A 17,016-nucleotide genomic window follows, 5' to 3' on the forward strand; every position below is an offset into this window, starting at 1 on the left:
CAATGGTTACAATCTTTGCGGTCAGAGTTCTCTCGGCATTCCTAGCTAACTCTCCAGGCTTGTCACCCGTTTCTTAATGCAACAATCCAAATAATACAGTGTGAAATGAGGTTTGATGAATCATGTAACTAGACACACAAAACCTCACATTCATTTTGTTTTTGTTTTTTTTTAGAAGAATTATGTTTTCACCTAAAACAAATACTCAGAAGAATCCTTCCTCTAAAAGGACCACCAAAGATAAGTAAGCCACCCCATCATTTAAAATGCAATGTGGAGAAAGTTTTCAAATGTTTTTTTTTTTTTTTGGTATAAATACTAACCTCTTTTTTGTCTTTTTTGTCATTTAGAGGTTTACTCCTCAGAGATTATCCAGCAGACAGTCCAGCACCTACTATTCCACACATTGATCTAAGCACCGGCAACAAACCAATCTACTGCCTTCAGTATTCAGGTCAGGCAGATTTACTGCTGCAACGCTGACCATAATTTATAAAACATAATATAATCACATATTTATGTGAGTAGTCTGTGAGTAATGTTAATTGTATTGTGTAAACATAACATAATAATGTATCCCCATATATTATTATATGTAACCGTCTGCTCAAACATTATAAATCAATAGTGAATACTGATAACTCAGCCAAGGTAGTAATAATAATAAGAAGTGTGAGTAGACAGGCGCAAATGTTTGAGGATCTGAGGTTTTATAGTGAGATACGGAGACTGTAAATTGTCGCTAATAGAGATGGCTTGATGGATACTTTTACTGAATTCACAGTAAATGTCATTGCAACTACACTATTCGGGCTCTACAATAGTCTGTCTATCCCAAAGACGGACTAGATTCTGATTACGTCTGTGGAAAGTCTGAACTGCTTGAAAATCTCATGAGCTCTCACTTTACCCAGAACCATCCCATAGTCATGTGTCAGAACCGCAGGATAGTCCTCCATGATGATACAACAGGCATTTAGCATTTATTTAAATTGTGGTGACCCACTGGAGCCTGAATTCCTAATATTTTATCAGCAGTAACAGTTTGAGACATTGCCTGGCAAACAGAAACAGTTATATACTGAATTCAGCTTTGTCCATCCTCTACAGGAAGGGTCAATTAAGGTAAAACAATATTATATGAATCATGACTGGCAGTAAGTTAAGAACAATTTATTGTTGCTACAGAATTATATTACATTTTATTATTGATGTTCCTGCTTCAGACAAAATCTTCACTTCCCCACTGTTTAAAAGCCCATTTCATGTTTTTGGTAATAATAACTCAGCTGTTGACTGAAAAATCCTCATACAAAGATTTTCTGTTTCCTCGTCTCTTCCAGGTGATGGAAAACAAGTCCTGTGTGGTCTTGGAGACAGCTCAGTGTTTTTGTATAAGTCCTCCCTTAGTGGCAATCCAACCGTCTACACAGGTACGTGAAGTTAACATGAGAAATTATACCTTAAAAACCTCTGGGTTCTACAGTATTTGCCCTCAGTCACCTCAGTGTTTTTGTCAGCAGTATATTTGAACAAAAAGAATAAAAGAATGATTCTTTTTATGCAATATTCATGATGTTTTTTATGATAGGGCTTTATTAATTGACACACAAATTCTGCTCACATTTTAGAGCTGTTCAAGGTTAAGATCTTACTCCTGATGTTTTTAAGAGACAGCAATAACTTAAATACTAAGATGGTCATCCTCAGCCTTATTCAGGCTTTTCCGATTAACATACTTTGAAATAGATCCATGGCTTAAGATGAAAGACTCCGAGAAAATCCAAATATTCACTTACTCAGCTATCACTGTCAAAAACTGTAGATAAAGAGTTCTGTTTTACCAGAAAAGCATGGTTTGGTTATATTCCAACACAAGTATTTGGCACATGCGGTTTTTGTTTTTGTCAGTAAAACCTTGGTGATAGCAGAAAAAGAAAGCTGAAAAGGGCACATTGTGTTTTGAGAGCAACTAGGTTTGAACTGATAAAATTTCTTACTCTCATACACACTGTTGAAGTATCACTCAGAGCGATCCTTGGGCCCGTAAACAACGACAGGTAAAGGAAGTATATCCATGCATGTCAATTATCTGTTTCGCATTTGATGGCTCAAGTACAGCGGGAACACAGTCTCCACAAGGGGGCAGCAGAGAAAAGAGGACAGAAGTTGAGGTGACGAGTGGGTCACAGAGAGCCCCTTCTCTTCACTTTGCCTGACTCTCTGAACAGTACCATAAAAAGAAATGCTGCAGCCGCACACTGTCTTTCGAGGTTGGTTTCAAACCTCTCTTTATATGCAGGCCATGATAAGCTAGTGAGCAGTGTGAGCTGGAGCCTCAACAGACAGTGGTGGTTGAGTGCGTCAGAAGACCGGTCACTCCGAATCTGGACCCATGGCAGTCCAGAGCCTGCTATTATCATGGTAAATGCCCCATACATTCACTAACACACACTTGTACATATAATTTTTTCTATTTTTATGGATTTTTGTTCAGTCCCTGTCAGCCTAATCTTAACCATCACCACAACATGCCTACATACCTTCAGCCTTAATCAAACCTTCACTCTCTCATTATTCTAAGCCTAAATCCGAACCATAAAAAAGCAGTGAAATGAGGACCAGCCAGAGTGACCTCATATTGCAAAAATGTCCTCACTCTGAAGATCTAAAATCTCAAATTGGTTTAGAAATAGGACCAAACAACTAAAGACACATGCCGCACACATTTTTCACTCTCACTCCTGTCTGCTAAGACGGCCGTGATTGCTGCAAGGATTTTGTCCCTAATTGCATTGTTGTAAATGATGCCACACTTGAATGACAGTAAAACAGTGGTTGCTACTGTATCCACAACGTTTTGCCTCGTGTTTTCATTTGCTCTCAAAGTATAACGTCTCATGTTTACGTTCTGTATTAAGAGATGTGTTGTTTATTCAGGGTGCTGGAAAGGATGCATCACATTATTAAATATATTGTTGCAACGCAGGCAAGAGATGCTATGATTAAAATGAAAGTGATCTGATTTGTTTTGTCCGTAACTCATTAGAAAGTGAATCATGGCACACCTTATTAACTTCTGCAGGGAAAGCTCTGTGTTATGTTTAAAGTGCAACATTGATATAAAACTTCCTAAATTAACCTTTTCCTTCACTAATGAAAATAAGCTAATGGAATTAAAGAAGAGAAAGCCAAATTAATTGAGATGATGAAATGATATGTTTCTTGGCTCAGAGACTTTGTCATTCTAGGCATCTGCTGGACATCCAAAACTCTGATCATATGCAGAAGCTCCTTACTTCATTGGGTATCACATTTAATGGGACAGTCAGAAGTGTGTCTACTTCCCCATGCCAAGTGAAAACTTTGGGGTCTCCACATTGCTGATACTAACCATACCTGCTTTACTCCACTCACTGAGATTGTTTTGAGCTTGGCCGGGTCTGCAGCCTTTGACTGCTTGGTGCTCTTGTGAAACAGCTTGGCAACAAATACTAAGTCATGTCAGGGACAGGAGCTCTGTTGGGGTGAGCCAGAAGTACACATAGCTTTATGCAATCATACTTGAAAACTCTAGAAGGAAATAACCCCGATTGACCACGTAGTGTTCTTGCAATTTCTTGTCATTGGAAGCCCTTAGGTGATAGATAGTAGGTAGATCTGACAGGACAGCCCACCTGTTTGCTTGTTTTTACCTTGTTAGACTCTAACTATGCAGTTTGGGGTTTAAGAAGGACGATGTTAATGTCTCATTCAGAACTTTTCTGATAAGGATGTTCGGTATTGAGTTCACTCCCTCCTTTTGTGGAACAGATTGTCTTGAGTACCCTTTTGAACATTGTGTGAAATACTTTTGTATGAACTATGACGATGAGGAGAAGTTGGTTGTTAGAGTGTTAGAGCAGACGTTCAAGATTTCCATGATCTACCTTTAATGGCCATATGTTTAGTGGGATAACACAGACAATACAGTATGTGCAGCAGATTGTCACTCCACAACTGAGGGTGCTGTGTGTATCATTTTGAGCAATTAAAAAACTATATAAGTCTACAGTACCTTTGGGCAACATGGAGTACGTAGTTGGACAAAATTATTTGGGATTTAGGAGTTATTATTTGTTAGCATCAATGACATTCAATAATAAAAAAAAGACAACTGGAAGAGAGGAACTTTGATAAAAGGTATCTTTTTTAGTTAATCTTCCTATTAAATTCAGTTCTGTTTTTGTTTTAGAAATGTGTTTTTTTGCATCATGAATGCCTCACAAATTTTAAGAGATGAGCTTGATTTTAGTCTTTTACTTCCTCCTTTAGGGCAACAGGATGTTCTCCAAACCCATTAGAGGTGCTCAGTTTTATTACCTTGACAAATTTTTGCTTCTGGCATCTGGTCCATCTTTATACTTATACCTGTATAATGTGGACATCACACATGACGACATCAAAAGGTAATTACAAGTCAGTGTTATACAGAACAGTTCAGCATGTATAGTTGATATTGATGCATAAACTACCTATTTATTACACAATGCAAAGAAAATGCTAATACCACTAGAGTTTGGGCAAACTCTTTTGATGTCAGGCTGAATCTCAGTTTTTCAAAAATGTAAAATTCAGGTGTCTTTTTTCACTGAAGGCAGTGTATCAATGGGGAATCAACAATATTTTTTTCATTATAATGCCTCAAACCAAACATTAACCTACAATGTCAACATCTTAGTTGTTGTATTGCTCTTATGATCTCAAAATGTGCTTTTGGGCTGTACAAACATTGTGCGTAATATAATATATAATTGTAATATAATTATAATATTCTACTAATATATCAATACACTGTTTTTACTACCTGTGCTTCTTGTATTTAGTAGTTATTAGATCACCTTCCCCAGAAGTCATAGGGAGAACACAGCTGAAAGAAATGCAGGGCATGGTACTGGCCTCACAGATTGTGTTTTTGTCCAGACAACTGCAGTTTCTCTATATTAGATTGTGTTACACAATCACAATGGCATACAGTCAAACTTCAAAGCTGCACAGTCGGAGTTCACACATCAAGGGTTTCTTGCAGGGAAGAGAGGCCATATTTCACAGATTTAAACCAATCATCTCCCACTTTACGTCTCCAGTCACCCAGCTACTATAATAATTACAGCAAGTACACCTATTACAACAACACTGCAGTGCAGGTAAAAATGGGAAAATAGATCAAAGGATTGGTCTTTTTTAAGACTTGTGTCTCAAATGCAGGCTTTGTTACTTAAGCTGGCTTTGTTACTGATTTGATGGAGGGCCTGGCTTTATTTAACTACTACCCCAGTACCACAGACTCATTACCACCCAAACTTCTTTACTGTGCACTGTAAACTGTCAGGGTTTATTCTGGAGGCCAGGGAAGTAACTAAAAATGGCCTCCATACCCTCTTTTAGTAGTGCACTGTTTTCCTCTTGAGGTGGTTATTTGTAACAACAAAATCAGGAATCAGTTCTGAAGGGTAGTGCCTCTTAATGTAATCTCTCCTAGAGCCCAAGAATGATAGGTGTGCAGAGTGTTAATCTTAAAATTTTGACGGTATATTAACCTTTATCGGTTTAGAGAATGATTCAATGTCTTTTTCTTCTTAGGTATCAGCAACAGAGTGTCGTCAAATTGGCAAAATGCTTCCAGATGACATCAGCAACAGACATCACTGCCTTGTCTGCAATCAGTGATTTCTTTTCTTGTATCCTTTTTCTTGTTATTATTATTCTTGCAGCAGGAAATGTTATAGTTTTTACTGCATTGATGCTGTGGAGGGCAAAGTGAACCTATCCCTTAAGTAGTTTTACTCAGAGCTTCTTATTGGACCACTTTCACGTCAGCCACAGCAATCAGCCTGTGCTTCATAAAGTCTACACATATTGCCTCAGGGTTTCCACTGCCGACTTTACCTGTAAATCATTTAGGTGTCTTTAATTTTTCAGGAATGTCTGCATTCCAACCCCTTGTTAGGGTTTACAGTGCATTTACTTTGCATTAACTCCACTGAACTGAGCTGCGTTGGGATGAGTGAGATCCTGTCAGGAGTTATTTTACACCACTGTGCTTGGCACTGGCCAAATGGAAGATGGATACAAAGTGATTACAAAAAATCAAAAAAAGTTTAGATATTTTTCTGGATTTTCTATATAAGGAAAGAGTACTTTGTGTATTGTTATAGAGACATAAAGTAAGGGTTTTTTAATGGATGCCATTTAAAAGGACACTATTTATGCAATGAGACTATTTAGAAGGCAACCTTGCAGACAGCTGCTGACATTTACACCTCAGCATGGAGAGACAGAAGCTGAGTGCAAAAAAGCAAACTGATGGATTCAACTATCTGCTCAACTCAGTGCTAGCTTCTAGTGCTTGCCCATGAACAATGAGGGAAAGTTGGTCAGATGTGCATATATATATATATATATATATATATATATATATATATAACATTAGATTCTGGTCCTATAGAAAAATGTCCTAGAAGAGTGACACATTACATCATAAACACTTATATTCTGCAGCTTCTCTGCAGCAGTTCTATTGTTTGTAATTTTTTTTTCCTAAAAGCTGTCTCAGACATCGTCCTGGTGTGTGGTTCAGACCGCTCCATTCAAGTATTTGACATGAACAAGGGTACAGTTGCCTCGGAGCTGCCCGATGCCCATAGCAGAGCCGTCCACTGCGTTACACAAAACAAGGTCAGGCCATTTAAATGTTCCTATGAAAAAATAAATCATCCAAATAAGAATTTAAAAATTCCATCTATCATGCATTACTTCTATACACATTATTTCGATACCTCTATATGTCCTGTACATATAGTGTAATCGAAAATAAGGCTGACTTTGACTTTGACAGTGTATTATCTTTATTATGATTGATTGTTTCCCAGTTTAAGGTCAGAGTCATTATGTAAATTTTAAAATGTCTTATTGCTTGAAGAGCTGAGAAAGTTTGCCTTAAACCCTGCACATTGGTATCCTGAACTCTGTTCTTTAAAATCATTTTTATTTCTTAAAGATACATGTTCATTGTTTGCAAAAACTGCTTCACAGACTTTTTCTCCTCATTTATAGCTTACCTGAAACTTACGATAACCTCTGCCCTTTGTGAATGAATAGAGGCAAAGACCTCTCATCACTCCACAGGCAGACTGATTTACGACCTCACCCACACAACGAAGAATTTGCTTGACTTGGCATCATTTGGTGGTGTGAGCCCCATCTTCCACTTTACTCTTGAAGGGTCTACTATTTGGCAGATATTATAGCGTTACATAAGACATCATTGAGCGTTGCGCGGGTTACATAAGGCACAGATCGTCTTTGAGGGAATAAAAGTGTTAGTTTGTGGTGTGAATAAAGAAGGTTGTGGTTCAAAAAAATGTCATGGTTACCCAGAAGTTTCCATGACAGACAGACAGGACATGCCATCATCAGTATCATTCATCTTGCTGAGTGTTTGAATGTAAATCCCTGGTGCATCAGGATTAAGACTGCCATAGGAGATGGCAGGAGGAGATTCCATGCTGGATGAAGGCCTCACAGTAATGCTGTTCCATGATGCAGTTTGGGTTTATGTGGCCTTACTCCCACATCAGTATCTTGGACCATTGTGGGCCCAATTTGCTGGTGTCTAACAAGTAGACGGCTTAGGCCTGTATCCACATTCATTTTAGTTTGATGAATAATGTAGAACTGCATCACACAAAATCTAACTATAAATATCAATGATAAATTCATGCATTCAGGACTGGGTTTTCTGCATATAATTTACGTTTCTGTATAGCTATCACATTACATTTTTACAGAGAAATGACGGTCCTGGTTTTTCTCCATATATAGTCATATGAATGTTTGCCATCTTTGTAATAGCAACAAAACCATTCATTTTAATCATAAAAACGGTGGAAATGTTGACCTATCTTACAGATGCTTATGTAACTTTTTGGAATACAGAAACGTGTGTATTTGTGCGGGGGAGGATTGTACCCAGTGACCCTGAGGTATTGACTGTAGTCACTTCTGCATGTTGACCTGTGCATACTTGACACTCAGGCCAGCCTGGATTAGCTGGACACACTGCAGCTAGTGCCATGGATTAAATGCATTAACCCATCCAACTGCGATGCACTCTTACACACAGCTGCCTGTACTCCTTCAACACAGAGGTGTCTGGTCTTTGTCACGCCAGCTATTGTGTGCCATACATTGTGGAAAGCCTGCAGTGTGTTGTTTCAGCTTGGCTGTTGCGTCAATGTGGTGTCCTCCGCCTGGATGCCTGAGGGCCTTTGGATGCCTGTAGGGTTAATACCTGCGGATCAGAGGGATTGCCCCTGCCTGGAGACTGCACTCATAACATCACTCTTCCCTCCCCTCTTGCTTTCTCGCCCCGATGCGGACCAAACAGCAGGAAGTGCAGCATGTGAACCAGCTTTTCCCACTTCAAATTTCCATCACCTCCTCTGCACAATTCACCTGGAACTCATCAGAGCAGAGGACTTCTCGGAAAATGGAACTGGAAATGCCCTCTCAGACTCCCGTTCTCACACTCCTAATGGAAATCTAAACAAAAAACACCCCACCGCTGCTCTCTCCTGCTTGGTGTGAAAGTCATGTATGGAATTTATGTATAGATGTGCAGCGGAAATTCTATATATTTATAGCTGAAGCCTATCTCAGTGTAGAAAATAAGTGATGGAAAATGACACCTAAAGACAAATTAACAAGAATTTTGCTTCCATTGCAGTTTTCTTTCCAGCCCCAACAAGCTTAGATTGTCCTAAATGCCATGTCCTACTTTTGAGTACTAACAATGCTACCTGGAATAATGATAATAACATTTGCCAGTACAGGATATACAGCAACAAAATGTTCCAGTACTGGACAGTAGGAGAAGCAGATTTACAACCTATTTCAGTCAAGCATGTGCTGACTAGTCATTTTTGTTTTTTCATGCATATTTCACAGGGCTCCATGTTCAGCACACAGGCACCGGATTCATACAACCTCTTCCTCACCAGTGCAGTCACAGATGGGGTGAAGATTTGGGACCTCCGCACACTTAGGTACTATTGATGTAATCTATTTTGTTGGATTCGTAGCCAATGCACCTTTGATGTGAAAATCAGGCCAGAGTGGTGCCATCGAACATCTATGTCAAGTCACTTTTTAAGTGTCTACATGTATGTATGCTAAATACTCCTGTACTGCTTCTGTTTCTTCAGGCTTTTCAGAAGGTGTTCAAAGCCCCTAAACAAAACATTGGTGGCACTACAGTACTGTATGAAAACGTATTGAAAACCGAAAAGACTAATAACTATTACTTTAACTTTTCTGATGACATTTTGGGCACTTGGCTTATAGTGCTATCCGGAGCAACTAGCATACAATTCTGAATTTACTTCCCCATTATGAAATAATTGTGTTTTGGCACGAATTCAGATTTGTAACACCTGTTGGCCTGACAAACCTATTACATTTACTGTAATAAGTAACTTATATGAAACTGTAATAAGTACCCCAGTTGCTCACTTTACAGTCTTAATCTCTAAACCCAGGCCCCAGTCTGGCTGAAGGGTTGCTTCATCAAATCAGTCAAAATGACCTAAGGGCAATAAATGTTTGAGCACATTAACGAAGAAACCATTATTGATTTTTTTTTTATTCCTCTGCTATTCCTGGAAGTGCAAAATTGCCTTATATTCAAATTACATAGACAGTCTTTCTTACACAAACATTCCTCAGTTGATGAGTGAATCGGCAATTGTTAAATTTCCAAAGCACGTAGCCAAGAATATTTTTCTTTGGCCCTTACTAACAGATATCCATATAAGGCTGATAATTCAAGTAGGCTCTCTTGGATTTCAAAATGTTCTTTTTGGCCCAGTAGAAGGCATTATTGAGTATTTCATTCTTTCATGTCTGAGACTCCTTCCATGTTTAACTCCTCATCCCAGACTCCATCAAAACCTTATTGTTATCTGAAAAATATTTGTGCCTGGTTTCCAGGTCAACTTCTGGTTCTGAGAGCTGTCATCAAGTATCCCTCAGCAGATGCAGTTCCTCTGAGGTGAAACATATGGATGAATGAAAACAATATGTAGACACACTTTTTTCATTTTGTTGGCCCTGTTAATTTTATTTCCCTCTTTGATAAACCGTATGTGTCTGTTTCTGTGGCCAGTACTAACCGCAAAAAGAGTTACAGCTCCCCTAAATTAACGTTTCTATAAATTTCTTTTTATGTGAGGCTTTCTGCTAATGGAACTAGTTTAGTCAGCTCTAGGTTTTATGTTCATCGGAATCTCCACGTGATATAATAAGGTAATATAAAAATGTTTGGAACAATGCGTGGCATGAGCGGAGTTTGCATAAAGTGCTCATGAGACTGCTCGTCATGATAATCAGGTTATTTTATTCAGAGTAGCTTTTTCTTCTAAATGGAGCAGTACTTTCAGTGACCGTTTCATTGATTTTTTTGTTCCGGAATTGACCACAAGAGCGTGAAGAAAGTTTTATTTGTTGTGAAAAACAAATCTTAGTGGCATTACACTAACTGAAACTCCTGGTAGATTAGTAAAATCAAGCTAATGAGTCTACTTGGAGGTTCAATTTCTGATCATTTCAATGCAATCTGTCAACACCAAAATCTCTACTAAGTGCATTCATACATGTTGGTGTTATATTTCCCCAAAAACAAATTTTCAATGAAAATTCAGTTTTCCTTATTATGCTGGAGAATTAAGAAGACCATATCTCCACTGCACACAAAATCATTTGAATGGCTCAATATTGTAAGGGATTAGAGAGAAAATGTGTTTTTGTGATTTTGCTGAACTGACCCTTTAAACTCTGAAATGAACTTGAGGCACGAGATACATAAAGATACAGTAATGTTGTTTGTCCCTAATCTTAGTGATAGTAATGATTTTAATCAAACCAGGAGCAAACTTAATTGAAACGGAACTTAATGCCTTTTAGTTAAACATAAGTGCATAAAAATTCTGCTGGCAGGCAGAGAGTAGCATAAAATCACTCAGGAAATCAATGAGATCAGGCCCTCTCTCACAAAACCTGGCTGATTAAATAAACAATCAAGTTTAGTTTGACATTCCCAATTTTGCCTGGGTCATTGCCATTTTATCAAGAACAATGTAATAAATTGTTTTGCAATCAGAGTCATTAACTGAGTTATTTTATGACTTCATTGTGCTTGTCCATAAACCCTGCTGATGAATGACTGTCTGGATGAAAGCCAGACGTTTTTACCCATGGCCATTGTTCAGCACAGTTAACGGAATAGTGTTCTTATTAGGCACACAACTCCATTGACAAAAGCTCTAAGTTGGGACAGAATTGGGTTAATAGTGTATTCTGTCTTTGATCAAACCAGAGTACTTCCAAAAAAAAAAAAAAAAACACAATGGGAAATGTACATTTCACTCAGTGGAAACTTCTGAAACTCAATCCTAATTTTGTTCTGCTCTGTCACCAGAGAATAGCAGCACCTCTCGGTACTTCCTTTCTGACAGTAATTTAAGGTTTTTTGAACGGTTGCCACACTTAAAGAGTTTTATAAGCAATGTAAACCACTGCAAGCCCACACCTTTCACTCACCCTTTGTGTTTCCAAATGATGTGTTTAAGTGTACAAGCTTCCAGTTCAGCATTTCCAGCATAAATCAGACCCAGAGAGATACTGATTGTAAGGATGGAGAGAGCAGATGGATCTATTTAGTTCAGTGATGTATTCCACTTCAATCTAAGGGAATTTCCATCTGATAAATTAATGTAGAGCTGTACATTATATACATTGTATTATGTAATATCAAATAGTACAAGAAAAAGTAAGCTTTCACCTGATTTGCACTGACACGGTTAAATTGGGTGAAATACATCGGCTGCAAATAATGAGCTATGATTAGCCTGCTGATTACTTTGATGACGACACTGAATACCCAGGTGGATTCAGTAACCATATAGTCTCCCACTCAGGAATATCTGCAGTGTGTGTTAGTCATCAGGCAAATGCCAGGTAGTCATCACTCAGACAACACAGAGAGTTGTGTGTGTGGAGACTCGGCCCATCATCTTGTGTCCCCTCAGTCAAAACATTAGATCCACATACTGACCTAGAAAACCAGACGAGTATTTACTGTAACTTGTTAAACTGCTTCTTATCAGTATGATAGCGACCGGTTGTGACAGCTCAGCTGCAGACTTGACTGTCCAGATGTACTGAGGGGGATTTAGAAACTCATTCATCTTGCTTAAATCCAAGCTAATCTGGACACATTTAGAAGTATTAACAAAATGCAATGGAATTGTTTCAGACGGTAAAACTTTTTTTTTTTTCAATTGTTTTTTTTTTCCATCAGCTCCACAGTCAAGGCTCTGTCGCCTCTATTTTTTCCCATTTGATTGGTTGCACTAGCTATCAATCATGCCCAATTTTCATTTGTCAGCCCCTGTTTTCTCTCTTAAAAAATCAGTCCATAGTATGGTCAAAAACTCCTGCCAGCATGCATGGATGGATGGTGTTGCCTCCACTCCCCTCAGGACCCCTCCAGCAAGTTTTCTTTGCTTTTCAGTCAGGTGGCCCTTTTTGAAGCATTGTCAACACTCTCTAGGTTTTTGGCTGAACCAACTACGTAAATCTAATGAGGTGTTCAGTTGCAACCAGTGAGGCTTTGAGACTTACTGTGTTGAGGGCTGTGTGGGTAGATAGCATTATCAACTGGAACACCTTACAAAATACGGTAATGCCATCAAATATAACATTGCAAAGGAAAACGGAAAAATTGTTGACACAATCTTAACACCAATTCAACATTATAGCCTTAAAAAGGTTTGTATTTATTGCTTAGCAATTGTATTAACTTGCTCACTGGTACTGGGTATATCAAATTTCTTTATGGCCACCAGTGAAAATGACCTACTTTTAGTCTAGTTTAATGACATTAGCATTTGAATGTCGAAGACATGCTCTCACCAGATCCTGTCCACAAGCCCAGCCCTGCCAACACCCCGCCCATATAGAGCCCCCAGCTCAGCTAGCTGTTGGCATTTTAAAGACATTACATGCTGTTGCAAACCAAAATAAACGGCACAGAAGTTGCATTAGGGGGCCATTCGTCATCCACTACCTTCTCTTTCCTGTGCTTTGCTTGAGTCATGCTCAACTCAGTGTCCACAGCTCGTTCAGGCATTTGTAAAGCGAGTATTGTACACTAATAGACTTTTGATCCAACAAATCACTTCAGCAGAAAAATGGCTGCACTCATGTATGAAACACTAATCATGCCCGTGCCAAAGACATCTTACTTCTCAAGCACTATTTTGATAAATGATAAAAAATGATAACATTGTTCATGTTAAAGGTGTCCTGCTCTAGCTCATGATATATCTTAGTAAAGTATATCGCACAGAGTTCAGTGTAAAATAATTGACAATAGATTAAATTAGATTATTTTTATACGATAATGGCAGAATAATATTTTGTCACCTTAATATAACCATTGCAATAAGACAAGCCAGAAATGATATGTGCTGATTCAATCCCACAGAGACCCAGTAAAACTAAGACTGTATTACGACATCACGCTCAGTTATTCAGTCTCTTTTTCACTTGTTGATTTCTCACACTGTGTCCGCGTCCTCCTCAGGTGTGTACGGCGCTATGAGAACCATCTAAATCGCTGCCACCCATGCTCGTCAGCCATCTCACCATGTGGCCGGTTCATTGCCTCAGGATCTGAGGATAACTGTGTAAGTTATAATACTCTGGTTGTCCATATACAGTGTGCGCTTCATTCTCCACTGTATACGCTTCTCTAGTAATACTGTATCTCAGACAGTCAGGTTATTTAAGTAAAACTGAAAGGGACGACAAAGCAATTAAGGAGGCTGTCCATCAATGCCACATTCTGTATATACAGTGTTGAATTCAGAGCAGTAATAATCACAAAATTGCACAAAAGTTGATGTGGCAATTCAAAAGCATCAAGAGACTGAATATAGGCTTGATCATGTGTCACTGTGTATCAGTGTGTGGCCAGTTTACAGTCTAGAGTCTCTGGTGAATCTGCTGTCAAGAAAGCAACAAAACATAGCAGCTTGTGGTATTTTCACAAAATTCTGACAGCTAAGTCATGCCCGCAATACCATAATGCAAAGGGGCAGATCACCCTGTCTGAGTATTTTTATGTTATTTTTGTGTCCGCAGCCATGTGTGTTAAATTGTAGCTGCAGCTGAGGCATAAGTATTCTGACTTACCACAGTGAATTATTTTCAACAGAATTTGTATTATTTAGATCTTGCTTGACTCTAAAGGAGGAGGGAAACAGCAGCATATCTTTATCAGTTTCACCTCCATTTAAGGTGAAGACTATTTGTGCTTGACAGAGATTTCTATTTGGACTCAAGCCTTTTTCCATAGAAGTCAAATTCAGCATTCATGTTGAGGCACTGTTTAATTACTTTTCCAGACTGTGCTTTATACCTACTTTCAAGACATTTTCAGAAGACTGCCTCCCTTCTCCTTATCCACCTCTCTTTTCTTCTGGTGTGCGTGCTTGTTGAAAGCAGTGGAATAATATATGCATGCTGCTGGTTATTATTAATTATGGGGACTCAGCACAGCACAGACATTTGAGAGCATCTCTGTCGAGATCGGACATTTCCAGCATTTCTTGGAAACTGGGAGAGTGTATGGTAGTGAGCTACACCATATTTATTTGTAGCTGCCCTGAGACTTCCATAAGCCAGACGCATTTGTACTTGTCTTAATATATCAAAAAGCAATCATGGAAAAAAAGAACCCAAATTCTCTAAAAAGACTCCCTAGATCATATTACACATTTTCCAAAGAACATCACGCCAAAAACTATCTAAGTGGAATAGAATTTTAGTGTGGTCAATATTAACCTGTTGTATGTTCAGTTGAAATACATATTATTTTCACTTGTTTCGACTTCCCCTCTTATCATCTGACATAAAAAGTGATTATTGAGAAGACAGCAGTTTCTTTTTTTAATTGTTAATCGAGACGTATGCCAGGTGAGTCAGTTTCCATAACCCAGACTCTATTGCCACTGCTCTCCACTTCAGTTACTGTTAATATAAACTGATACAGCTGGAGATCCATGTGATGTTTTAGCATTCCTGAAAGAAATTGTTCCTTCCAAGAATCTAATGCCCTGTTAGGCACCACACACGTCATGTGCGTTAGACAAGAGACACTATACCCATAGACCATTTGACAGAGCTCACTTGAATCATTTTGCAGGGAAACATAATACAAAACAGCTGCAGGAATCTGATGAGTCGTCGTCTGGTAACAAACATCCCCACATCTGTTTTTATCTGTGCTCATGGCACTGAAGCAGACAATCCTAAACCTCACTGATTGTAATTAGGAAAAAAAAACTGTGCTAACAAGCTGACAATACATTTACATATCAATTCTAAGATTTCAGATTTAAGTGTTGTTTCTAAGATTGTACACAAGTATTATACAAAATCTACATGGCAAGGCTTCTACTATCTCAAAGCAGAAAATAACAGAAATTATATATCAGCAACGGTTCATTAGGATTGTTAATCACTCTCACTGACCACTTAATTTTGAAGTGCTCAGTCTTTGAGTGCTGTGAGTTTAGTGTTTTAAATTTACACTTTAATATATGAGCTGAGAATCTTGTTTATGCTCTCCAGTTGTTACCGTCTCGCTTTGCTGCAGTGGTGTAAAAGTGTACTCCAAGGTGTGTCAGTATGCTGTGACATCACTTTTGAGCGTCCAACAGAGTTTACCTCTTACCACGTCCATCAGCGATGTTGGATACATCTCACTTGAAACTTTCAACCACCTTTCTGTGTGGTATTAACTTTTGATATGTAACATTTTCCAATGCTACAGACGTTATCACTCAAATATTGTTTGATACCCGGCCCAGATTTCTTTTTAAGTACACTGTTTAACTTATCTCCAGAGTCATTTGCGATAACCGATTCTGGCACAATATTCCATCATTTTATGTGTCTGATGACTGATATCAACAAGAGCCAAGTCTCACTATCTAGCCAATCTGAACGTAGTCACAAAGCCCTGGTGATCATCAAGAAAGCTTTAATCAGGGTGATGATATTAACAGTAAACTATGATGTGACGTATTGAGACTGAATACTCTATTGTTCACCCCAAACAACCAATGGATGTGACAGTATGGATGTTAGCTGCACACACACTGACTCCATGCCTGTATGTCCCTATAGCAAATGTGCATCTTTCTGCATCTGCTTGTGTATGTGTCACCTTTGTGTGTAATCATACCACTTCTGATATGTGCTTTGAACACACTTGTGTATTCAAGGTTTTATACATGTATCATGAGCTTCACTAGGATGGTCAACTTAACTCATTTTATATACGTTATATACGTCGTCCCACATCTGTACATCACTTCATGGTTACAGTTCATGCCTACTTTTGTTCACATAATCCATCTGAATTATTTCAGGTTTATGTGTATGACATCCGCAGCAGCAGCTACCTCCACAAGCTTCAAAAACACTCAAACGCCGTGCTCAGTGTGGCTTTCAACCCTGCCACACCAGAGGTGAGAACAGTTCTTTACCTTTTCTCTCTGTCCATATACCAAAACTGAAAGACATCTTAAATATAGTATCAATCCAATTTCTCCACATCCCAGTAAGCGATTGACCAGAGTAAGCACAGCATTTTGTACAGATTCAGTAAAAGTCTTACTTTCACTTTCATTAACTGGCATCAGATATCAAACAGCTGTGTTGGGGATTTGGGGAGTGTTTAGGATTTGGTGGCATCTAGCTGTGAGGTTGCTGATTGCAACCAAACCCTCTCCTTGCCCTTTGGTTTGTCTGTTGTGGGCTACTGTAGAAGAATGATGGTGTTGTCAGGCTGGGACTCAAACCAGGACTCACATGCAGAGATGTCAAACAACACAGGTTTATTAACAC

General features: G+C 38.6%; 1 protein-coding gene across 1 annotated transcript in view; it reads left to right on the top strand.

Annotated features, from left to right (window-relative positions):
• The window catches only part of wdr27 (WD repeat domain 27), a 40,724-nt gene that overhangs the window by 11,635 nt on the left and 12,073 nt on the right, over positions 1–17,016 (top strand). The window contains exons 14-23 of the mRNA XM_041948076.1: positions 176–244; positions 351–454; positions 1,344–1,433; positions 2,303–2,424; positions 4,315–4,448; positions 5,623–5,720; positions 6,596–6,717; positions 8,989–9,086; positions 13,685–13,787; positions 16,539–16,637. Coding sequence (XP_041804010.1) covers positions 176–244; positions 351–454; positions 1,344–1,433; positions 2,303–2,424; positions 4,315–4,448; positions 5,623–5,720; positions 6,596–6,717; positions 8,989–9,086; positions 13,685–13,787; positions 16,539–16,637 — 1,039 coding nt within the window. The remainder of the gene's footprint in view (positions 1–175; positions 245–350; positions 455–1,343; positions 1,434–2,302; positions 2,425–4,314; positions 4,449–5,622; positions 5,721–6,595; positions 6,718–8,988; positions 9,087–13,684; positions 13,788–16,538; positions 16,638–17,016) is intronic.

The sequence above is a fragment of the Chelmon rostratus genome, chromosome 11 (genome assembly GCF_017976325.1).
Source record: "Chelmon rostratus isolate fCheRos1 chromosome 11, fCheRos1.pri, whole genome shotgun sequence".
Classification (NCBI taxonomy): Eukaryota; Metazoa; Chordata; class Actinopteri; order Chaetodontiformes; family Chaetodontidae; genus Chelmon; species Chelmon rostratus.